Source organism: Pelmatolapia mariae, linkage group LG23 (genome assembly GCF_036321145.2).
Source record: "Pelmatolapia mariae isolate MD_Pm_ZW linkage group LG23, Pm_UMD_F_2, whole genome shotgun sequence".
NCBI classification, from domain to species: Eukaryota; Metazoa; Chordata; class Actinopteri; order Cichliformes; family Cichlidae; genus Pelmatolapia; species Pelmatolapia mariae.
In genome coordinates this window covers 28,961,958-28,987,471 of record NC_086246.1, presented here as the reverse complement: position 1 = coordinate 28,987,471, position 25,514 = coordinate 28,961,958, and the positions used below count along the sequence as shown (strand labels likewise).

Below are 25,514 nucleotides of genomic sequence, written 5' to 3'. Positions count from 1 at the left end.
AAGCTTCTTTCTGATTTTAAAAACACAAAAAGCTCCAGTTATTAGTGTCAAATAAAGCATCTTTCCTTTGCTCTGTGTTTGATTCAGAAGTGCTAATATTTTTGCCTTTTTCTCTTCTGTTGTACTCTTCGAGTGTAAATCAGAGTTAATGTTCGGTTCATGTGTTTCCCTTGCTGCAGTCTAGTTTGAAATAGGAAGCATGTGGAAATTCACCTTTGTTTTACTTCATGTTTAGAAATCTGCCACTTCCTCTGACAAAAATTTACAATGTCGCCATCAAGTACCTAGTTCCTCATAAACGGTCATCAACCCCTCGAGTGTCAACATACCTTGGACTCAACTGCTGCTATCAGAATACCCATCCTCACAGCTCATGTTGGTAAGAGTGTCATTTCTTATCTGAATGTCAGGCTTCACCCTTCAAGTAAAGTTATCATTACGGGTGTGGGGTGGGGAGGTGGGGGGGGGGGGGTGGCGCAGCTGGTACACATTAAGACCAATGCTATGACCATAAACCACACTTTAAAAATGATAATGTTCTATTTATGACAGTTATAACTACTTTCTTCTGGAATCTGCCAAGAAAAATGTGATTTTTCCAGGACCTGTTAAGTGAATTTTCTCAATGCTATTTTTTTCTTAGAGTTAACTTTCAATAGCACTCGATCCCAACAGGGGTTTATAAGAAGGTTTCCAGTTGTCCCTTGTGCGCTTTAACTTGACTTCAGGGACCACTGGGGTGTCTCAAAATGGTTAAAGCAAAGGGATCCTAAAATTGGACAAGTGTTTCTGGAAATTCTTTATTATTTATTAAACATAAATAATCAAATAAGCTGATTGGCTCCGAGCCCTTTATGTCAACTTCATTCCGATTAGACCTGCAGGTGGGTGGCAGTTCTGTGTGCTTAAAATTAATATTTAAGGATATCCACTTGCATTGACATGTAACAGACTCAAGAGTAGAAAATAAGTAGGTGCAACTGAGTATTTAAAGCAGTTTAAAGTCTGAGCTTTTGCATCTTTGGTCATGTTTGGTCCTTAAAAAAGGCCGAATAGGACTTCTTTACAGGATATAAACATATTTAGTCCAACTGCAATCAACCTGAAAGAAGTTATTTGGTGTTCAGAGTCAGAGCAATGTTTTAGCTGGAAGTGCAGAGTAGTTGGGATAAAACCGATCTTATTATTGTATGGACCTTAGCTGTGGTCAACTGTTAGCTGGTACCCTGGACTGAAAGTGAAAGAAAACAATTGATAACAAAGTCCTTCACACCTTCTTAGGAAAATGAAATGATTTCTTTTTAACTGTGTTGGCTTAAGGGTTCATTATCACCTTTTTTGTTCTCCATCTAATGGTTGTTTTCTCAAACTTTGATTAAGAGTGACTGGAGGAATGATGGGAAGGAAACTGCCTCTGCAGAAAGCAAGAAAGGCCACTTCCTTATTAGTACCCTGAGAAAGATTATAAAAGGAGTAATCAGTCACAGCAGTCTTCACTCTCCTCCTCCACCGTTTCCTGTCTCCCTTTACATCGTCACACTAACACTCTCTTTCACACACTCCTTTCAGAAACAATTTTAATAATGGGGAGCTTTGTCGCCAACGATGGACTTTCAGTCTTTGTTATTGTGAGTATATTTAATGATTTTCTCCTTTTGGCTTCTGGTTTGGATTTCTCTGGTGTGTTTTAGTTTCTTTGGGTTGTTATGAAATCTACCCACAATGACGTCTGTTCATTTTTGTTGTTTTGTTTTGGTTTTTTTCTCAAAAATTTTTTTTTTCATTCAAGCTGCACTGTCACCAGTGTCTCATTAATGTGTCATAAAATAGTTAAGGCGTATAAATCAGTGACTAAAAATGGAAAAACAAGCTTTTTCTTCAAAAAACTATGATTTTTCTTCTTATTGATTGAATAGAAATGAAATAGGCTTTGGTTGAAACAGTTAAACATTTTTCCAAATATTTAGTTTTAATTGGTTAAGGTAAAAAAAAATGGCTGCTGTAGATCGTGGTAATAGATCTGAATTCTTTTCTGTGTCAAGGATAGAGTCATGAAACTGAATGAAGTATTCTTTGGCATCCATTCTAAATTTGAGTTGATGCCACAGTTTTGAGCCACGTTTTTAGTTGCATTTCAATTACAGTCTGGCTTGTTTTCTGAACAAAGAAAAGTCATTTTCAGCAGGTAAAGAAAAATGTTCTCCAAGTTAAGCACTGAAAAGTGTGGCATTGTTGTAGTGGGACTTAAACAAGTGCACTTAATTGATATTTGCACTCCTGATGTGTTAATAAAGATGCTTTTATCTACCCTGAACTGTTGCTGTATTTGTAGCTGATTTAAACCTGAGTGTGTTTGGGTGCATTTTACAGCTGGTATGGCTGGGGATCAACGCCTTCCTGTTTGTCCATTTCTACATGGCCTTCCTGGTAGAGAGGTGGTATTACACCAGAGTCCTGCTCGGGGTGAGTCCGACCTGCAACTTCACTTCTGTTGCACAGACTTTCACTCCAAACTGAGTCAGTATTTGTAGATTTCTAGTTTTTATTCCTTCAGAGAATTTCCAAGCTGTTAAACACACAATTGCACCTATTTCAAAAGTTGTAGGCAAATATGAAAAAAAAAAAACAGGACTCGGCCTTTTTCATTTCCTCAAATTATAGCTACAGTAAAAGTTTAAAAGTTTCTAACGTTACAACAAGAAAATTAAAGCAGACCCTGCAACCCCACCCACTACTCTTTTTAGTACACTGTAAGTATGCAACAGAATAGAGAAGTGATACAGTGCAGAGCCACGGCAATAAGTTAAACAATCTTGTATTAAAAAGAAATACATTTTTGTAGTTCTATGTTCTAAATTATGAATACTTTATTTTGTTTTATGTGATATTTGGGTTTTTTATATGTGAAGATAAACTCGAGTCATGATACCTATCTATACATGCAAATGAATTAATACCGGTCTATTTTAGCTCCAAGAATTGACCTTTGGAGTTGAAATCGCACAAATGTAAAAAATGATTGGTCCACTTACCGTACTGTGAAAAACACAGTAATAGTGCTACCATGTTCTTTTTAGAGAGAAGAGACTTTCTCCTGGCAACGCTTCCGAACAAATCTAAACAGTGAAAGCAGTAAGGGTGTACTTAGGTTTTGCACTGGACTGCATACAATCCTCTGAAAATGTTCTCTTTCTCATGACTGAATCTATCTGTAATGTATGACCATTTTCTAGGCAGTAACATGTACAATTATTATATTATAACTTTAACCCAAATTAGCTGAACTGGTTAATACCCTGAAACGAGGAAGGGAATTTCCCTTCCTGGAGTTGGTTAAAGTTTCTGTTGTGAAAATGCCAAAATTTCCTGTACGCAAGAACAAAACCCATCAGTCTGGTTTGTTAACACTTCCACAAATAATTGGTCCACATGGAAGATATCAGAGCCTCATATCTCCCATTCAAAATAACCACTGTGAAAGCTAACGATTATTCCCTCTCACCTGATCATGTTTATGGATGGGACTGGCTTACGGCGATGATTAACTCCTCATTTCATTCACTTTTAAATTACAAAGTTGCTATCAGAAATTGCACATGAAATATTAATGCTGCAACTTAATTAGTTTGTTGTTTGGCAGCCAACAAGAAAAGAATTTAACAGATTTGTAAAAGTGTAAGTGACGCACTAAATGTTTCTAATGTTTGAATGCTGGGAAGTTATTAATTGCCATTTGAAAAAGTTTTTACTGTGATAAGAAGAAAAATAATAATTATATTTTAAACTAAGTCCACAAAGAGTAAAGGTTAAATGCGGTTACTATAAAAAATGCCGTGATCAGATATAAAAATAGGGAAAACAGATTTAAGTAACTTAAACTATGTCATCTTTATACTTGTTTGTAGTCATTAATGTGCCTGTGAGATATAATTGGATCTTCGTTGGACTTTGTAATAAAGTTTTGTGTGTTTGAACAGTGCTATCAGCCTGTATCAAAGGCCATTTCTGTCGGGCTTTGCAAATATTTCTGATTATATCTTGTGCAAATAAAACTTGACTTCCTGTAACAAAGTGCCAACACTTAGCAACAAATTTAGGATTCTTACACCTGATATACACATATACACTCCTTAAACACTCCTTATCTACATAGGCATTATTCGACAAGCAAACGTGCACACAGAGAAGGGAAGTAAGTTACAGCTGGCTTCATGACACACTGACTTTGGACCAGCAGCTGCACATCTGGCTTCAGGCCAGCAGAAGTGAAACATTGCAGCTCGTACTTTCTGTTTTTCAAATTTTAATATGGAGAGATGAGAAACAGTATTCAGCGTGGCTGCTTCCTGCTTCTTTAGAGAGACTGTATTCCCAAAAGTGTTGAGAAACCTGTAAGCTCCAAAAAGAAGCTTAGGAAGGCTTAAAAAAATGAATCATTTACACTGAAGAAAGGGCTGAGATGATGATTTGGGGGTGAGGGACTGGGTTTGAGGTTAACAATACCATGTTGAGATGAAGTCAATTATTGATGTAAAACAGAGTGGTGAGAGCACACGTGTATTCTCACCAGCATTTACTGGCTCTGTGACTGCAGTACAATAACACTCTGATGGAAAAGATGAATAAATAAAGAAAGTGAGCCATCAGGGATTAGCTTCAGCTCATCAGGGCTCTTCTGGGGATTAGAGGATCTAGATAATATATGCATGCATGCATTATGGTACCAATGACACGGTGTTAAATTAAAATGTGTGTCAATCTCTATGGAAGTCTATGACTGCCAGTATTAAATGATAGAAATGACTCTATTGGAATTTTTGGAGCCATTTCCAACTGCTGTAGGGTGTAAAGTCCTGGATAGGTTCACAGCCCATCAGACGTCCATAACCGTGCTCTAATTTGATTTATCTTGTTGTTTTGCCTGTTTTTAAATAAGAAAATAAAAAATTATATCCATTAGCCTTGTTTGCAATGATCTATTTAAGGTTTCAAGTGACACATTAAAAGGCATTCAGACTTCCATAAACCTCACTAAATAATGCTGCTTGACATTTCCATTTACTGTCCAGTTCTAGTTCTTCTTTTCTCTTAACACCTGCCAGCAAGTTAAGTTTCAGGTTTATATAAAACTCTTTTCACCTCCTACCGCTGAGCTGTTATATGTGGCTAGTGAGGGAAGTGAATTTGAAAACTTTTTATTGTAACACAGCATTTTTTTATACTCTCCACAGCAAGCTTTGCCCTGGGCCAGAGCTCCTGCTGCCTGCCTGAACTTCAACTGCATGCTCATCCTGCTGCCAGTCTGCAGAAACCTCCTCTCCTTCCTCCGCGGCACCATACAGGTATTCATTAAAGATAAATAACAGATAAATGAAAATCTGGCTTACCACAAAACAACAGTATATAGCATGTAACATGTTCCATTATGTGGAAAACACTTGATAGAAGTAATGAGGGTATAGGACCAGATTCTTCTGCAAACATTTGCTTACCGGCCACTTTATTACTTTATTAGGTTGAAATGATTTCAGCTTGTGCAAAAGCACCTTATCCTACTAGAAGGAACCAATTCAATTCACTTCAATTCAATTTTATTTATATAGCGTCAAATAACAACAGTCGCCTCAAAGCGCTTTATATTATAAGGTAGACCCTACAATAATACATACAGTGAAAAAACCCAACAATCAATTGACCCCCTATGAGCAAGCACCATTAGAAGATAGATACACTGTGATCAGCAAAAATACTGTAGACTTAGTTTAAATGTGAAGAGATGCTCTGCTGCAAAGTTTGGTAGTACTAAGTGGTTATTTGAGTCATTGTTTCCTTCATATCACCTCAAAGCATTACTGTCCTCTGACCTCTGGTGAACTGCTGAACTTAAATCACCTTGCTTCCACATTCTGATACTCAGTTTGAACTGAGGTCATCTTGACCATTGATGCATGTTTAAATGTACTGGGTTTCTGCCATGTGATTGGCTGATTAGTAGATGTTGTTAACCACCAGTTGTAGTGGTGCATTTGCTTGTGCTTTAATGTTCATCGCTTATTGATTTATTTTTGTGTGTTTCTCGTTTGAATTCAGTGCTGCAGCCGCACAGCAGCTCGCCAACTAGATCGAAACCTAACTTTTCACAAACTGGTGGCTTACATGATTGCCTTCCATACAGGTAATTTTTCTTTTTTCTTAAAATGTTAAAGGGGTTGGAGTAATCATTACCCCATAACCAATGATAGCAATGATTTAAAGCATATTAAAGTTTTACGATAGATTTTTGACATAGCTTGAGGTTGATAAACACATGACTACAAAGTCACTGACTTGGGTTTTACAAGTGAGTCAGAATCTGACTAAACTGGTCAGTGGAATATACAGATCACAGTGAGTTTGTATATCCCACTGAGTAATGATTAATAATAAAACTGCATCTAACTGTAACTTACGACCATTTAATGAGCAGTTATGCAGTAATGTCTGCCCAAACAGAACTGTATACATTTTGGAGAAAAGCACTGAATATTTATAATGATATTTTTCCCTTTTCTCTGTTTCTTGTAGCTGTGCACATTATTGCACATCTGTTTAACTTTGAGTTTTTTATGGACGCCCAGCTCAATCGCAACACCAGCCTTCTGACCTTTGTTCTGTCAGAAATTGGTAATGGGGACAACGCCTCCTTCCTCAACCCCATCAGAACAAATGAGACGGTGAGTTGTTGCCATTATCAGGCTGCCCTCATTTTTTCCTTTTTAGTACAAAAATAATGGTGAGATTAGTCATATGAGCTGTCTGAGTTTTCTTGTATTGCAATGATGTCTTGAAATCTCTGCAACTTATTAGTAAATGTTGTGTTGAGTAGTATTACTTCATCTGGCAAACTTCTCTTTTTCTTTAAAAACCCTCAAGATCAGTTGTGAAATTACATCTTTAACTATACTGTTTCTCAAACAGAAACTTTTGACAATTGATATATATATATGTATATATGTATATATATATATATATATATATATATATATACATATACATACATATAAACCTCATTCTTTTAGACAGAGATTGGATGACCTTTCCTAAAATGACACAACATGCACATGAAAATATTTGAAAATTTGGTACCGCCCACAACGAAGGGCATAATTCCCCCATGAAGGACCGTTCTTCTTTACCAACATACAAGAAAAAGCAAATACCATCAAAACTTGCAGGTCTTTCTTTTCTTTAACAATCACTGTTCAAACATAACTTTCAAAAGGAGTGTACAAGAAAGAAGTGTTTGCTTTCCTGTAAATTACCTGGAAGGTAGGCAAGGTTAAGCCACTCCATAACAGCCCAAGCCCCAAAAAGTACAGTGTACTTACAATACAAAATGGGGAAATGTTTTTGTTTTTTGTTTTTTTCTGCAAAATTACCAATAAATTTTAATTACTGCTTAAAAACGTCTTCTTACTGTAAAATAGCACAGTTGCCCAAACTCCCACAGAAAGACAATCTAGAAGTAAAACAAAAGTGATCATATTTGGGGCACGTAATGAAGAGTGGTCAAACAGAGGTCAGAGACATGGTGCCTTCACAGTGATCCAAGAATTGCAAAAGGGTAGCACGGTGGTTTGGCAGGCACTTTTGCCTCACAGCAACCACGTTCAAATCCTGACTGAGGCCTTTCTGTGTGGAGTAAACATGTTTGACTTCCTCAGATGTACATAAGATTTGGTGATTTTAATTTGACCATCGATGCTAATTGGGGTTAGCTAAGCGCTAACCTATTTTAATTCACCAACATTCCAGCTGACTCTTTAGAGACTTTTAGGATTTCCATTTCATTTTATAAATTCCGCTTTCCAACATTTCTAGCATTTGTTTCCTTCTTGTTACCTTTTGTTAAACAATCAACCTCTGTGATATAGGGAAGTATGACAAAACAGCCATTTAGTAAATGAGGGAAGTTAGTCAACAAACATGAGGTGTGTCATTACAACTGAAGCAACTGAAAAACTGAGGCAATGACTTGGGACTTCATCCCACTCTAGATTAATCATCTGTGTGGCCTTTTTAAAGAGACAATCTTCTCAAAATGTCATCTGTAAACTGCATTTACAGAATCCTACCATTGTCATGTTCACCACCGTCGCTGGGCTGACAGGTGTGGCCATCACGTTAGCACTCATCCTCATCATCACTTCATCTATGGAGGTCATCCGCAGGTCATACTTTGAGGTGTTCTGGTACACACATCATCTCTTCGTCATCTTCTTCATCGGACTGGTGTTTCACGGCTATGCGTAAGATAGCACAAAATTTCAACCATAAAAGGACTGCCAGCTCTGTTTTTTTTTCTTTTTTTACATTAGTTGTCTTTTTCTGACCTAAAACACTTAGCCACATGTATTTCCTCTTAGAGTATTTTGCCCTCAATGAGCTTATTACAAATGATTTACTTGGTTTCTGTCTTGACCAGACTGGATCTAGCCACAACTTTATGTTTGTATCCTTAATGTTAGTGCACTTGTTGGATCCAGAAGTGACAATATTTCATCAAGAGGGTAGCGCACTAAGTTAGTGCAAGCTAGCATGGTTAGTATGCTGCATCCCTTAGTGCTTAGTAATAGACTAATAAAATACTATAATTCACCAAAACTGTAACACAGGCTTATTGGACCTGTCTGTACTGCAGGTAACTTATGTCAAGCATACCAGACACTAGCGGCAGCCATAACACTAATGTGGATGTTATACTTTATGCTTCTGCAAGAATGCAATTCTCAGCATGGGTCTATATGAAGTAAATTTTGATTGTAACATTTTGGTGATCACAAAACCCCACTTGGGCATTTTTGTGAGTTGCCCACAGCAACCTGCGCTATAATTCGCCACCTGTCTTTTACGGACATCAGAGACGTTTAACAAGATCGAAACATGGCATCTGTAATTGTACATGTCTGTATCCAAAACTGAGTGTAAACCCCACTCAACATGTATTGCAACAGGACAGTCGAGAGAAGACAATAAAACTAGGAGAAAGACCAGGGGAAGATATACATATTTATCTACAGAGGTTTCTTGCTCAAGCCACGACGCGCCAGTAAGACCGACTTTTATCAGAATCCAGATGGATGAGTTTTACATACAACTGTTATAAAGAGGAAAACTGTTCATAGTGGCAAACACTGTTTTTGTAGTAAGTTGTATTCATTGTGTTTAGTTCTGCTATACCGTTGGGCAATGTAACATAGGAGTCTATGTGAACTGACTCCCTTTTGACTCCCAGCCTCAAGTGAACTGCAGTCTTGTCACATAATTTTTCAGGCCTGGCGGTTTGATTTGGACATTTGGGCTTGATCTTGGTCTTTAACTCATACGCATGTTATACTGATCATAGTTTTAACTAATAGTCAATACTATTTGATTCTTGAACTGTCATTACTCTGACATGGTCTTGAATCACTCTCTAAACTGGTCAAATTTGTACTTACCTGTGATTGAGCTTTATAAATCATACACTTAGTTTTAAGCATTTACAGATTTACTGTGTGAACAAAAATATTGGGCCATGCCGCTTAGTCTATGAATTCAGCTCTTTCATACAGTCCCATGGCCACAGATTCAACCAACCATAAACTCAACCATCAAGCCATGCAGTCTGTCTTTACAAACGCTATTTCAGAAATGTTTGATTTTACAAATCTCACTGAAATCGCTGGGAACCTCATGGCATTGCTTTCCATAGTCAAGCAGCTCCTGTAGGTGTAATGTGCAGCTGGCCCAGTACTTTTGTCTACATAGTTTATAATAATATAATTTCCATTAAATTAATTTAGTTAAACTAAATTCCCAGGTCTCTCTTCAAATAATCATTTATACACATGTTTAAGTGCTCATCTTTTCTCTGTGTGTGTCTGATTATAGTCGTATTGTGCGAGGACAGACGGTGGCCAGCCTGGACACAAATAAACCTCAAAACTGCTCCGACAAGTTTGAAGACTGGGGTAAAAATGGCTCCAACTGTGCTGTGCCAGAATTTGCTGGAAACCCACCTGGGGTTAGCTTTGAATTTCTAAACTTCTTACCAGCCCAAACACTCTCAGCAAGTTGCATCTCTTCTCAGGCTTTTAAGAAAAGTACTTCATCCAATATTTTCCCGTTCTCCAGACATGGAAGTGGGTGTTGGGTCCCATGATCCTGTATGTGTGTGAGAGGATCGTCCGCGTCTACCGATCCCATCAAAAAGTGGTCATTACTAAGGTCGGTCTTGCCTCAGTTACACTGGTGTACATTATTTAGGAGCTGCACCAAGTTTGTTTCAACTAAATATCTGAAGAAAAATGATTAAAAAGTTCATCTCTTTCAAAAAAGGTTGACTTTTAGCTGCATTATTACACTAGTACTATAACTGCAGATTACACTTAACACAGCAGGTAACAACACAAAGAATTTTAGAGTTGCGCCATGGAAATTATTACTAGTTGAAACTGTACTTACTTTCAATAGCTACTATGTGGTCAAAAAGGCTGAATAAATAACTGTAATTATAATTCTATTGTCCCTGTACCTGGTCTTCAGGTGGTTATGCACCCTTCCAAGACACTGGAACTGCAGATGAAGAGGAAAGGCTTCAGTATGGAGGTGGGACAGTACGTCTTCATTCAGTGTCCATCTGTCTCCAGGCTAGAGTGGCACCCCTTCACTCTGACCTCAGCCCCTGAGGAGGACTACTTCAGTGCTCACATCCGTATTGTCGGGGACTGGACTCAGGCGCTGTACGAGGCCTGTGGAGGGGACAAAAACGAGCCTCAGGAGGCCTGGAAACTGCCCAAGTAGGAAAGATTGACAACAGAGGAAAATTGTTCTTTAAATTGCTTGTGATTACATTTGATTGCTGCCTATCCAGCGCGCCTTTGAAAAGTTGCCAGGAGGGGTTGCATTTACAGCCCTGAGAGGTTTATTGTGTATGTCTGTTACTCTTCCCTCGCATAAGGAATGAGTGGAGAGGCAGAAACAGTAAAAATCATACAATATTAAGAATACCATCTTTTCACAGTGGTCCTGCTGTGCAAATTTGAACACTAATACTTTTCTTTAGACCAGACAATGAAAGAAGGAGGCCTTTATTTTGAGCTGCTGCCTCGAATCAGCTTAAGGCCAGTGTACTGTTTGCTTGGATAGACCTTGATTGGACTTGCTAGACAACAGCACAGTTACCAAGTCTTCAATTATCATTTAATAATCCTGCAATTATGTCATTTTTTAAGTTGCTTAAAGGCAAAACAAACAAATAGCTGTTCTGACAACAAAAAGAAGCTAATATTTAAAAAAAAATATACACATTATATAACTGGCCTTGGATTTTTTTCTAGAATTTGAGTCGAAGCCAAAGCAGATGCAAAAAAATGGTAGTTAGCTTGAGACTGACTTCATGTATGCAGCCTTCATTCAAAATGGCAATGCACCGTGCTTCCTTGCATGTCTGTTGGAGGCTTTACAGCCTTCAGCCACTTTTGGAGACACAGCATGGCAACATCGCAAATATTTCTTCGCCCAAAGGGAGACAATATGTAATATGTCTTTTTTTCAGCAGTTTAACGTCCACAGTTTTCAAGATATCTTTTTCAAGCATTTGACCTTACCTTCATTGTTAGCACCAAAGGTCAAAGCTGACCTTGAAAAAATCTTTCAAAAAATCATATTGATTAATATGTCATATGAAAGGGCAGAGTTGCACAATACATTTTGAATTTTTTGGATACAGCTTCCTAAAAAGAAGCCATAACAGTCTGACATTATCACGTTGTAATAAAAACTTGATAAAACATCAAAGTTTTAGTACAGCCCTTGAACATCAAGGGGAGGCTCTCCATGCTCATGCTCTGTATAGTTCCTTGTGTAAATCTCAGTATAATGTTGGTTACACAACCCATTTCCAGTTCCACAATCTTGTAACTTAAGTTTAATTAATTTGCCATAACACAGACAAAAAAGAGAATAAACAAAGAAAAACTCACTATACACTACAGTCACTAAAGTAAAATCATTATTGTAATTAAAATGTTCAATTTTTAGATTTTGTGATGTACATCATGAATTATTGGGCCATCACAATTATCTAGTTAAAAATAACTAAATAAATAAATAATGGAATCTCTTATAATCTTAACAGGGTCAAAACATTTACCCAAAAAACATCAGAGAAGAAGATCATGTGTTTATATATTCAACATAATAAAGATTTTCTGGAAATTAGCATTAACCTAATAAATCTAATAAAGTACTAGGAACTTGTACTTCCAATACGTGAGTGCTTAATTTTACACACAACAATCACAGTGACTAAACATACAGTAGCATTACCAAGCAAGTAGCATTATCTCTCTGAGGGACAAAAAAATTCTTAATTGCTCACATTTTAGCAACAGTTGCACATTGGAAATGTCAGAATTAGTTAGTGGTGGGTTAAGCCACAGAGCCCATGGGTCTTTAGTTAGGGTGTGGGGCTAAAAGTCCCAATACATCCACACGTTAAGCAAGTTAGCAAGTTAATCTTTGAGATAAATACACATAATCAAAGTTTTATTGGGTAAATAAAGCTTGACTTGAAAGCACAGAGCAGAGTAAAAACAGGATATAAGATTATTTTGTGTATATTTTGTTGTCAGGGTGGCCATAGATGGCCCGTTTGGTACCGCCAGTGAGGACGTGTTTCGTTATGAGGTGGTCATGCTGGTGGGTGCAGGAATTGGAGTGACTCCCTTTGCTTCCATCCTCAAATCTGTGTGGTACAAACGCATCCAGAACAACCAAGATGTCTTTACCAAGAAGGTGAGTGAGAACTTTAAAAAAAATTTTTTTAAGTGTTTAAAAAAACCCAAAACTAACCATATCACATAAGCCCCATATGAAGCGTTCATAATAAAACAAAAATAAAAATGATTATCTACAACATCTGTCTGGAAGAAATGCTAGATGCTACATATCCAGTTTGCTGTGAAACTATTTACTGAAGGCTTTGAGTTAAAAAGTGTGAAATAAGGGTGTTTGAAATGAACAAAAAAAAATAAATGATAAATGTAAGTAAGTCTGAATGTCAGGTTAATAAACTGTTTGCCAGATCTACTTCTACTGGCTCTGTCCGGAGACCCAAGCCTTCGAGTGGTTTGCAGACCTGTTGCAGTCCCTGGAGGGCCAGATGACGGAGAAGGACATGATGGACTTCCTCAGCTACAACATCTACCTCACCCGCTGGAAGGAGCATGAGGTATGAAGGCACTGATATAAATTTTTACTTCTGTGGGCTGAATTGACAACAAATACTATTTTTTGTGATTGAAGAAATTTTCTTATGTTATGGTTTAATGCATGTGGTTCTTAAATTAAGCAAAAAGTCATTAAAAAGAAAAAAAGTGACATGCATCTGTCATTTCCTTTAACAGGCGGCTCATTTCCGTGTTCACCATGAGGCAGAAAACGATCCGATCACCGGACTGAAGCAGAAGACTTTTTACGGGAAACCTAACTGGGACAATGAGTTTACCAATCTTGCTTCGCAGCACCCTCGGTGAGCCTCTTTAACGTTATTATCTCTCCATAAGCAAACACAGTCCATGATCTCATCTACTCAAGAACTTCTGTTACCTCTTCACTACATAATGACTGAAAATGTAGTTACTGAAAAACGTATCTCATCTTATTAAACTCATCTCTGGTAAACTGGGAGAAGTGGTCAGCACATCATACCACTCTCAGTTATAAAAGAATGAAATGGGTCAGCATATTTTCTTCCACTTTGCCTAATTTTAAGCAGCTTTAAAACTAAGTAGATTTACTCAAGTATTTTATTTAGTACAAATTTTTGTAATTTTATTTGAGAATATTAATATCATGTTGTGTCGTACGTTAGGCCCATTACAGCTCAGAGTGAAATATTATATACAGTTACGTAAAAAGTCAAGGTTTTCTGATGCAGTAAATAACAAATATATAACTGCTTGCATATAGCTAAATACCCAAAGATATAAACAGGAGAGTCTTCATTTTGTAGAGCACCCTTTAATACTGATAAAACATTAATTGGTTAGTCAATGAACTTTACAATTCCTGCATACCTGTATGATACAGTTCGGTACATCAAAGGAAAAAGTTTCTCAAAACAATAAAATATCAGTCCAGCACACTGTATACGTTACCAATAATTTATTAAGGTAAAACATTTTAGTCAGACTGACCTTCATCATGTACAAGTTATATTTTGTGATAATATAAACTTTATAAATTGTGTTTCCTCTTGTAATTGTGTAAACTATTTTATCAGCAGTATCTCCCAAGTTGGTGCCACTTTTCGTTACTTTAAAGGTCATTTCATACTGTTTCTAAAGTTTTACCAATAACAAATTAGGTAAATAAGAAAACACTCAGTGCATTAATCCAGGATGGATTTTTATCTTTCTTTATCTATCTTTATTTTATCTTTAGCTGCAGGCCTGTACAAACTTACTGCCACATTCTGCACCAAACTTTTTTTTTTTTCATCCATTTCCTGTTTCTTGAAATTTTAATGCTTGTATGTGTAGTACCTCTATTTAAGTGGGGTCCCTGGGATCTTTTTATAACACTGGATTTAACTGCCTGTAGCAAATAGTAAGTATTTAAAGCACAGACATACAAATACGCAAATTCAGTTATTCTGTGGGAACTTTTGAATTGTTTGCAAAACAGCAAAATGCAGGTGAAGTTTTGCTGCTAATTCATTGCCTTTTGATTCTTTCTGAAGCTATTTAAGCGTGACCACTGAGTGGAATACAGCCATGTCTGTTGCTCTGATGAATGCTATAAATACCAATGTCTATAATCAAAGTGTTGGGGTGTTTTGTGCCTGCAGATCTAAAGTCGGTGTCTTCCTGTGTGGTCCGCCTCAGCTGGCCAAATCTCTGGAGAAACAGTGTCTGTCTCATTCAACTGCTGATGTCAAGTTCATCTTCAATAAAGAAAATTTCTAGGAATACAAAGAAAATCAGCAACAGCAGCTGGATCATGATAAAAAAAAAAAAGGGGAACTTTCCAAGTAGCTGTTTGATTATAAGTTATCAAGTTTCCTCTGAAAAAAGAACAAATTTACATCTGGAACAAGTGGCAGCTCATCGGTGACGGGCACAAGCTTCTCATCACGTCTTCACCGCAGACTTCTGCAAAGATACAGTTGTTGCTCAAAATAAACCCTGTGGCGTTGTCTACGTTACTGTCTTCTCCTTTTTTGTTCCATCAACAAGTGAAACCGCCACTTTCAGAATGTTTTTTCTCTTTTTTTTTTTTTTTTTTGTTTTCCACCTCATTGATTTTCCTTTGTGCCAGAAGTGGATTCATCTTCTTAAAAGGGGGTTTCAATTCCCTAACTGTATGAGGGAAGAGGTGGAGGCCTTTAAAGCTTTGGCTGCTGCAAACGTTCTCCATGGACTGAACAAGCTCCGGGATGCTTTATGCTTTTGTGCTGCTGTGTTTTTTCTATGAGAGTAGAAATGTGGCAAAGACTTTTATGGCTAGAAATGTTTTGTTTAGCTTGTTTTGATGAAAAGAAATTGGACCAACCAGAAGCAATCTTCTGCTGTGTGATTATCTCCTGATTTCTCTGAAAAAGTTGAATAGCTGTTTGATCCAATCCAAGAACAGGAAGGAGCAGAAGACTATCTGCTTGAGTGCTTTCTTTATTTTGTGCTGGAGAAGGGTCTGCCGGTTACAGAGGTCTGGATGGTGTTGCTCTAACATGATAAGAAAAGGAGAGCTGTGGCATAAATCTGGGTTATATGCATGGTTGGATCTACTAACAGAGGCCTATGTCACCTAAAGTTCATTTTACCATGTGAGACCGCTTGTTCTCAAATAATCAACCACAAAGGTAAACACGTTTAAAATTTCTCTCAATCTTTAATGAAACAACTCAAACTCAATCTCTTGACAATAGTCAAAAAGATCCTCAAAGGAGACGAGAAAGTAGTTCCACCTTTTTATTTTCATATTTAGCTGATTACAGTGTTCAAAACTCTTAAACAAAAGGTATATTTCATGGTAATTATTATATAGTTTGGTTACTGCTGTTCTTTTTGTCATCCTTTTCAGACATCAGATGTCTATATTGTTGTCATACTGTAAGTCAGGGGCATCAAAGGTAAGCCCACTGGACAGCTTTAGTGGATAGATGTTGAACTTTAACAGCATTTTCATAGGTTCTGTAGTTTTTCCTACTGATAATGACTCCCACCACTCATTGCCATCCATACTACACCAAAGTACAAGGACATTTTTAATTCTTTGAATTAATTTTCTACACATTTATCACGTTTTTACTGGTTCAGCCCACTTCACATCAAAGTGGGATGTGTGTGGCCCATGCTGTAAAATGACTATAACATCCCTGCTGTAATTTTTTTGGATTCACTGCTTTTTTCTTATTAAATAGTAAATAAAAAACTTTTGGAATCTGCTGAAAATATGTTTTAACTCCTAATGTCTAATAAAAACTAAATTTAAACTTCCTGACTTTTCACTGCATTCCTGACAAATGACAGCTTCAATCTGTTCAAACTTCGCTGAAGGACACTTGTGAATACGCTCTTTTGTTGCTTATTTAATAGAGAATGAATTGTTCATTCTTTTCATGTTGCAGGAAAAAAAACCACACCTTTGATTCTATTTCTGCAGGAGAATGCAACGCTTTGACTGCGAGGTCTTCCTTTCCAAATGGCTCTCAGAAATCTCAGGGTTTCGTCATTGTGTGAAAGATTTTAATCAACAACGTGTTGGTATTTAAATAATGAATACATTTTCTCCAGAGCCTCTAAAGCTAAACGTACAGCATGAACTGTTTAATAAAGTAAAGACATTTTAAATGTTACATGGCAGAAAAACTCAATTTAAGGAAAACTTCGGTGAGGTCCTGGTTACTAGTTGTCGAGCTTCAAGACTTTAAAGGTTTCTCATTTTTACAGTTTCAGTTTATTAAACCAACGGATAAAGTCAAATTAAGTTGCACTAATTTGTACAATTTAATAATGGAAAATGTAAACATTTGCTGCTAACTTTTTGCTGTATGATCTCAGTTTGATTATTGGGTTAACAGTAGTTTAGTGCTTCTACAACAGGTTTGGTAACCAGCACATCTGAGGAGGACAGGGAGGAAGGACCCATGCAAAAAAAAGGTCATTCATCAGCTTGTGCAGCTAGTTTTCAAAGCTCAGCCCTACTCGAAAATCGTGAAACTAATAGAAATGCGTTGAGGACACAGTTCTCTCACAGTCAGCTGTCCTACTGTGTGGTGAGTTACTCAATCCACGTCTGCACCGAGAGAAAAAGTCTCTGTGTTTGTTTCCCGCTTTGCTTCTGCAATCTAAGAAAGATATTTTCCACTTTTATAACTGTGGTTACACTTCTCTGTGAGTGTACTATGCATCTACGGTAGTGATTATGCATAGCGTGCATGAGTGCAAGTGCTCTAAAAAAGAAAAAGAAAACATATTATTAATGTAATAGCAAAGCAAAATGCCCTCCGGTCAGTGTTGGTAACCCATCTAGTTAATATGGCCACACTGTCCACAATGCCCAGCACCCTCATAGAGTCTCATTCTGACAGTCTGGTTAGAAACATGCACACAAGGCACACACACTGCTGGGTTCATGCTCTTCTACAGCCCTGTCCAGCTCTCGTTGCGTAACAGCTCATTTCCTGGTATCTCCTCCACACATGAGGGTTTGCTGGGACATGGGCATCCTTCCTGTGATGTTGAGTATGGCTCTGCCATCCTGTTGGAGCTGGACTATCTGTGCAACCCATTCAGGTCACACAGGTACTATCTCAAGCTACAAGCAGAAAAAAGCAAACTAAAGAAAAATCAGGAGGGATATAGAGAGAGCCACCAACTTCAAAGCCATTCCTTTTTTCTTTTTTTTTTGATTGTCTGATTGTTGTCAACTCTGTCCCTTTGATTTGCACCAAAGTTGTTGAAATAGACTCAAAATCCATGAAGTTTAACTGACTTTCAGTTAAACTGTGATAATTTGCATAAGATTTAAATCCAAAATATGTCACAACTGAACAAAGTAGCACAAGAAAGTACAAACACATTAAAACCGTACTTCAGTAAACAGACTTGATTATTTGAAGATCAGCAGGACTCTAGTCTAATGTCACCAGGCTGGCAGGATGAGTTTATGTGCGAAAACAACAACACGTGTAGAATTTATAATTAGTGTAAAAGTCTACAGGTACTCTTATGTGTCTGTGTGCACATACTTAGTAACTCTCACCACACTCTAAATGGCTTATAAAAGACTAAAGTCTGCTACCTGTTCACATGTAAAAACGTGCCTTTTGAGCCTATAAGATTATTTTAAAGACTGGGTCAGTGTTTGCAAGACTACGACTGAATTCCTTTTGAGATGATTCCCCATAAAGCTCCTGGTGGAAATTTACCAGCAGGAAACAGAAGGAGCTTTGAGCCGCAGCTTTAGACCCCCTCTCTGATTTATGTAGAACAAAGTGCTGATGGATGTTTAAAGTAGGTCTTTATTGGTATTTTAACTACTTTGCTCCACAGGTGGATCGATCGGTGGAAACGGCGTCACAGCAGCACGCTGATCCCTGCTTTAGCAAAGCTGTCCTAGTTTAACGGCGACATCTGACGTTTGTCTGCGACACTGGTGCAAGGCAGACATGAATAATCTTTTGTTCCAGTGAAAAACGGGTCAAACCCGGTTCTCCAGTCAGTGCTGAGAGCTGCTGTGTTTCGGCACAAATTCGAGGCGCTTGTAAACTCCCTGTCATTGCATTACAGAGGAAAATATTTTACTTTTCTAAGTTTGTTAAACTAAAAAAACCAGTCCTGCAATCAACTCATAAAAGAAACAACTATAAAATGTTATTCCTTTAGGTTTTAAATTAAATATTAAATAGGGTAAATACTTCTTTATTTTTACTTCAGAAAAAATTTTTTATAAGTCATATATTTGTATAATCAGTTAGGTTTACTTTATTTAAATGAAAGAAGATTCTTAAAACACTGTTGCTAAAGCATCTCATAACTGTTCTGTTTAACTAAAAGAAGCCTAAAATGATAAATGCTCCAAATAAACACATTATATAAACAAATCTTTATTCAAAAAAAGAAAAAAAACAAAAAGTAGCTAAAAATCATATAAAAATGTAAAATAAAGCAGGATAAAATCAATGGGATCATAAATAAGCAGAAAAAATAAAACAGAATTACGCTTTTATTAGTGTAAAGAAAGACGAGGGGAAGCTGCTGCTCGTTCTTAAATGTCTTCGTGTTTATTATCCTGCAGCTCGAGTACAAAAAGTCTCTTTTCTCTCTCATCTACATGATTCACAAACAGACAAAACACTGAAGGACCTGATTGAACGTGTCGTTTTACAGCAAGCTGTCAGGCGTCTGGGATAAATGCAGCTGAACATGAAGCTATGAAAGCGCGGCAGTGGCGCGAGGGGAGTAAATACATTACGATGAAGGCATTTCATGCACCTGAAGGCTGGAAACTGAAGCCATACAGCTGTTTGAGCCTCTGCAGCTGCTGCTCAGAGCTCACCGGTCTGAGGGAGCTGACAGAAGGCACAGACAGCTGTACGGGTGAAGACTCTGTGGCACTTGGTGTCCCCCTGCTGGTCACAAGAGCACACTGCACTCCTCGTGGATTCATTAATGTGTGTGCGTTTGTCTATGCGGTGGCCACGGCGAACACGCTGACCACACAGTACATGGTGCGGTTTTCCCACCTCACCGTGCAGCTCCCTACAGACACGAAAAACCAATGAGAAAATGTCTATAGCCACACATCGAGGAGGGAAAAAAAAAAAAAAAACAACACCCCAAAATCAACACATACCGTCCATGGCAGTGTCCCAGTAGCAGGAGTTGGCTGTGTGGAGGCCGGCACCTGTTTTCTGCATCACAGCACACGTCACTGTGCACACACAAAGTCACAAGAATTAGTTTTAAAGCGTCTCTTTATGTTTCTCTCAGCATTTAGTGTCTGGTTTCATTATTTTACCCCACGAGGACAAACACATAAAAGATTTTAAAAAAGTCTCTGGATCAGCTGATTTTTTTCCTCTACAGTAAGTGTTTTATGTTAAAAAAAACCCAAAACAAACAAAACTGTTTCCATGTAGTACAGGGCCCCCTGGTGGGCTGGTATTGCAGAAATAGTTTGAAATTACTCACAGTACAGTACAGTTAGATATTTATATAAATATATTATATTAATTTATTTATATATATATATATATATATATATATATATATATGTATTGCAATGAAGTTTGTATCTGAGTGGCAGCTGGATCACACATTGGCCTCAACACTTTAACAGTTTAAAGCCAACAGTCTGAGATTTTTATGTTTTTTGAGTTAAATCTTCAAGTGAATCCATCTCCCTCTATTTTTAGAAGAGATTAGAGATTGATGAGAGTGAAGATTTAAGATTGGCTGGGCCCCCTGGGACTTTCTTGTTTTTAAGTGACAATTCACAGGAGGGCAAACATAAGAGCGTGAAAAGGTTAACTCTAACAGTAACAAATACACACCGATGTACTTGTACGGCTTCCCCTGTTTGACGAGCTGCGTGAGGCAGCGCTCCACGATGCTCGCCGTCCACTTGTTCACCTGACTCTGGCTGTAGTCTCCGCCGCCCACGACGTTCTCAATGCACTGACACAAACACAGACAAACGGCATCACAGCGCTCAGAGTCATGTGTTAGTCAGCCGGTGATGCTGGCGCCCGAGGAGACTGAGACAAAGAGGCACTGAGTGCAGCTTGTTTCTGAAGGTTTTTCAGAGGTTTTAAAGAGACTTTTTTATTATCTTGAATTTTCCCAGGAGCACAAAAAAACTACGCAAGCTTAGCAATGAACCACAAATCAAAAAGCTTTAAATTATGTGCAAAAATGAATGACGCATAAAAGTTACATTTAAAAATAAGAGTGTATTTGAGCTGTTTACATGGCTAGATTTAATTATTAATCTTTAGTCAATCAAACTAAAGCGTTTACTACACAATCGAAGCATCTCTCCATAAAAACCTGCTGTTGAAACTTATATTTTTATGACTTAATACTTGGGAAAAATGTTAAATGTGCTTTTGTTTTACTCCCCAAAGAACAAAATCAGTGTTTGTTTAATAAAGACCTGAAAATCATGACGACACTGTGGCGCAAAGTGGGTTTAGACATTAAAGGGATTTATAATGCTGCATATAAAAGTAAACCTTACTTCTTTGACTATGGTGTCAGCTTCTTCTGCATTGAATGAGCCCTAAAATAGAGAAAGCAGATCATCAGGTCATAATAAAGATAACATGACATGACAGGACTTTAGTTAAATAAACATACGTTTATGGAAAAATGCTAAAGTGACCCATAGGATCACTTTAGCAACACTTTTTAGCAACAGATTTAACCTTATTGGAGCACGTAAACGTTTATGTTTAACAGCACATTAAGCAGTAAAAGCAACAGCAGCTTATTTTGAATATTATAAATTATATTTATTGATTTTAGGACGTTTGCATTAAAAAAATCGCCGCTATCACTGGGAGTGGCTAGCTAGCTCATTTCTGCTGTCAGTGGTGAAAACGGTGACTTCGGATCAGGACTAACCTCGCTTCCGTTATGAAATTCCTCCATTCCTCCTGTCATCTGACACCGGCTAGGGCTGCTTTTTTTTTCTTATTGACAGAAGAAAAAACAAAGCCAGAAAAACCTTTTGTTCACAGATAAAGCGACAGGAGCTCTTAGGGACTTCCGGAGGAGCTGTCAGCGGAGTCAACGACGCACGAAAAGAGCGATCCGAACCCGGAGGAAGTAGCGGCGCTTAGCTGACCGCTGACCCCTAATGGAGGCTCAGTGAAATACAGCCTTGAGACAGAAATACAGACTGTCTAAATTAAAAATGTACATGCTTGACAAGGTACAGCAGATTGAATTTGGAAGAATGTGAATGCTGTCAGGATGCTTCAAAGACAAGAACCTAAAGAAATCTACTCCCCTATGATGCAGAGACGAAGAACGGACATGGCTAATTAGAAGAAGCAGAAACGTAAGTATGAGGGTAATAAGCCTACTTTTCACTACCACATGATGAATTTTGGTTCCAGATTTAGTGTTATCCACAAGGTTTACATATATGGAGAGAATATACGTGGACATGTGGAGATATGTGGACAGGATTGTATTGCTAGGATTAAAATGAATGAAATATCGTTTTTTGTTTCTTGTTGTAGTTGTAGTTGAGAAAGTTTGCTTCATGTGTTAAGTTATTGATTGAATTTGGGTACCAAAACAATCAGCTTCCTCCATGTCTCTGCAGTGCTAATATCAAACTTTCTCACTGAGCCCCATTGCAGCTTTGAATCAACGACACCGACCCCCTCATTCAAAACAAGTGGATGGCAGGCAGATAGAACTATGAGAGTTCCTCTTTCTGATTTACCAGCTATTATTATATGTATTGTATTAATATAAATGAAGTTTTGTTGGCACACTCATAACACATAATGTTAATCTTGAAATTCAGTTTATCAAAAAAATTCACATTATGCATGCAGTAGACACAATTTATCAACCACTGCAATAATCTAATAACGGATGCAAATTAAACATAATAAAATTTATATCCATCTATCACTTCAGTTCTGGTCTTTGTGTTTGTCATTTCACAGGCTGTTGATTGCGAGTCTGTGAGGAACCTTGAACTAGGGTTACCCGCACTTCGCGGACTACATGGGGCGGGTACTCCGAAGTGCGAGAAGGGCGGCGGAAGTGCGAGGCTTGTGAAATGGGACGGTCTGGCCTTCATTGCGCTGCTCAGTTTGCCTAGCTACCATGGTACTAACCGCGAGAAAAGTTTCATACAGCACTGTTTGACAGAAATGAAGGAACATTTCTGTCAAAAATGGTTTTTTGTTTATTTTTTTTATGAGATCACTTTTATTTGTTGAGTATCTGAGGCTGAGACCACGGGACTCTAAAAACATGATTGCTGGGCTTCATTTCTGTACTGAACAGTCATTTTAAGGTTAATTAGTAAATAACAATTAGCTAATACTGTTCATGAGACGAGTCATCTTACTTTGGTAATGTAAATATAATATGGCCAATATTATATGTATTATTATTATATTATTATGATTTATTACAGCAGTGAGCTTGAACGCTGTGTCAAATACTGAGCTTCAGTAAAGATTCAGTTTGCATTTATTTAAATTTCCTATCACCTTAAATCTTCACTCAAAGACAAGTATCTTTTACACTGTATATATAGATGTATTATATATAAGAGACAAGTATTGTTCTGTAATATGTTGGCATTACTAAATTTGGCTCAATGCTTACATATATGTGTAAAAAGAAAATGTACGAGCTGTGATAACTGTTTCTGATAGAATGAAGAGTAGACTGATATATTAAATATTCCTTTATTGGTTGAGAAAATCAGACCATGTCATAACTGCTTTAAGTCATACAGAATAGATATCAGAGCCTTAAACAGGCTGACTTCTGCTAAATGGGTCAAACTGGGCAGAAAGTATACAAACACATAACATCCTTATAGAATATGATGTAACACTATAGATCAACTTACCTCAGAATATACAAAGCATATAAACAATTACAGCAATATGATGCAACAAACACAGCAGTGCTACTAATCCAAAATACTCAAAGCTTCATAGAACTGAAACAAACATTTATTTTTAGCTCCATTCTGCTGCTGATACATACTTTAGGTTTCTGAATATTAAACTTGTTGCTGCCTTTCATAGTGTGTAACTTGAAGGCCCTGAGTACTTTCTCCCACACTGAAAACACTGGAATGATAAAATTATTTGAACATTACCTAATAAGACTGATTCAGGACAGACAATTAGTTATTTTAAACTTTTCTAGCAGTCCTTCACAAACAGGGAACAGTCTGTCTATTCTCTCCATCTGTCAGCTGCTGCTGGCTCGTCCTCCTCCTCTTCCTCACACACTGCTGAGTTTGTCCTGGTGGATCATCAGGGGTGCAAAGCCTCACAGATGATTTGCAGCAGAGCATCAGAGAAAAAGAAAAAGAGAGAGAGTGCAGGACAGACAGACAGGTGACAGTCTCAGGTGTATACACTGCTACAAAACAGCACAAGAGAAGGAGGATTTAGTGTTTGTGTTGTTACGAGTGCTAAACAAGAAGAGTTCCCAGATGGTACAGTGGACACATGTGTGACTCCATCTTTCTTTCAGCTTAACGAGTGAACCGTCAGCTCGTTCAAACAAACGTTAAAGTCCGTTTGGCTCGACACCACCGAACAGAGCTAATATAACATAGCTAACATTAACAGTGCAGTGAATCCTGCTTGTGCCGTGATATTCAGGACTGCAAACCGAGCAGCATTCACTGACTTTCAGCTTGTTGTGTTTGTGGATATATGACTGACTTTAATTATCCATAAAATCATCACATTCTCTGTAAGATTAAGGTCGACCATTGAACGGCGAATATTTTTAAGTAAAGGCTTTAAAACCAAGCTGACGCTGAAAGTACAAACATCACTAATGTCACATAACTTTGCCGACATGTGGCCAACAGTCATGTTTTAACGTTCTTCATTATTAAGCATTCACACATAGTGACATAATATTCAGTACTTACTTTTAAGAGTTTACTCTTCGGCCGCCCCGCTTCAGCCATCCGCATTTTTTTTACGAAAAAAATATCCACACCCACCGCCGCGCTATGAATTGTGGGATATGTGGGGCCACGAAGTCTACATCGGACCCAGCCTTCAAATTTGGGGAAATGAAGGGCGCATTTGTTGATAGATTTGGAGTACACTTCGATTAGGGACACCCTTTGTCGCGTCACTGTGACGTAATTGGTCTACAAATGTGCACTACAAAGCGTGCGGTCGCTGAATTGGGACACAGCTAACATGTCTTGAAGTTCTCCAGAAACCTGGTAATGAACTAATCATTTGATTCAGGTGTGTTGACCAAGGGTGAGATCTAAAACCTGCAGGACACCGGCCCTCGAGGCCTGGAGTTCGACACCCCTGCATAGAGTAAGCAGTGCTAAAATATAAAATCTCCATTCATCCTTTTCAAGGTTGCGAGCCTATCCCAGCTGTCTTAGGGTGAGAGGCAAGGTACACCCTGGACAGGTTACCTGTCTGTCACAGGGCTAACATATAGACACAGACAACCATTTGCACTCACATTCACACCAATGGGCAATTTTAGAGTTTCCAATTAACCTATCATGACTAAATGCATGTCTTTGGAATGTGGGAGGACCTATATCAGAAATAGACTGCAAGCCAGTTATTCTTGTACATAGGAAGAGAAGATAACATGTAATTCTTGTTTCATGTGTAAGCACTGGCCACACATTTTCAGCCAGTTCTCCAATGTGGAGAACTAGCATCTCCAACATTGGCAACGTGGAGCAACAGTGCTCCACGTTGCCAACGTTGCTCCACG

The 25,514-nt window shown here is 37.8% G+C and overlaps 2 protein-coding genes across 3 annotated transcripts; one reads left to right on the top strand and one right to left on the bottom strand.

Annotated features, from left to right (window-relative positions):
• The first annotated feature begins 273 nt into the window (after positions 1–273).
• On the top strand, positions 274–16,488 carry LOC134620259 (cytochrome b-245 heavy chain). 2 transcript variants are annotated; one of them, XM_063466325.1, is made up of 14 exons: positions 274–379; positions 1,570–1,628; positions 2,371–2,463; positions 5,232–5,342; positions 6,091–6,175; positions 6,565–6,713; positions 8,107–8,288; positions 9,913–10,045; positions 10,156–10,248; positions 10,567–10,820; positions 12,657–12,819; positions 13,109–13,255; positions 13,431–13,555; positions 14,876–16,488. In XM_063466325.1, the coding sequence occupies exons 2-14, from the start codon at positions 1,584–1,586 to the stop codon at positions 14,991–14,993; spliced, it is 1,698 nt and encodes a 565-aa protein (XP_063322395.1). In that variant the 5' UTR covers positions 274–379; positions 1,570–1,583; the 3' UTR covers positions 14,994–16,488. The 2 variants fall into 2 exon arrangements, with proteins under 2 accessions (XP_063322395.1, XP_063322394.1); XM_063466324.1 differs by lacking the exon at positions 274–379 and having other exon boundaries at positions 1,520–1,628.
• A 2,801-nt stretch (positions 16,489–19,289) lies between these two features.
• Positions 19,290–21,833, bottom strand: LOC134620533 (dynein light chain Tctex-type 1-like). The gene is made up of 5 exons (XM_063466737.1): positions 21,657–21,833; positions 21,271–21,312; positions 20,585–20,708; positions 19,885–19,962; positions 19,290–19,790 (listed from the first exon to the last, which is right to left on the bottom strand). The coding sequence occupies exons 1-5, from the start codon at positions 21,693–21,695 to the stop codon at positions 19,717–19,719; spliced, it is 357 nt and encodes a 118-aa protein (XP_063322807.1). The 5' UTR covers positions 21,696–21,833; the 3' UTR covers positions 19,290–19,716.
• Positions 21,834–25,514: the final 3,681 nt, after the last annotated feature.

Bases quoted from the DNA above. Each gene is read 5' to 3' on its own strand.
- LOC134620259 (XM_063466325.1), top strand. From the start codon at position 1,584: ATGGGGAGCTTTGTCGCCAACGATGGACTTTCAGTCTTTGTTATT. The intron at 6,176-6,564 runs GTAATTTTTCTT...TGTTTCTTGTAG, and splicing joins CATGATTGCCTTCCATACAG to CTGTGCACATTATTGCACAT. The intron at 8,289-9,912 runs GTAAGATAGCAC...GTCTGATTATAG, and splicing joins CTGGTGTTTCACGGCTATGC to TCGTATTGTGCGAGGACAGA.
- LOC134620533 (XM_063466737.1), bottom strand. From the start codon at position 21,695: ATGACAGGAGGAATGGAGGAATTTCATAACGGAAGCGAG. The intron at 21,313-21,656 runs GTTAGTCCTGAT...TCTCTATTTTAG, and splicing joins AATTTCATAACGGAAGCGAG to GGCTCATTCAATGCAGAAGA. The intron at 19,963-20,584 runs GTGTGTATTTGT...GTGTGTGCACAG, and splicing joins GAAGCCGTACAAGTACATCG to TGACGTGTGCTGTGATGCAG.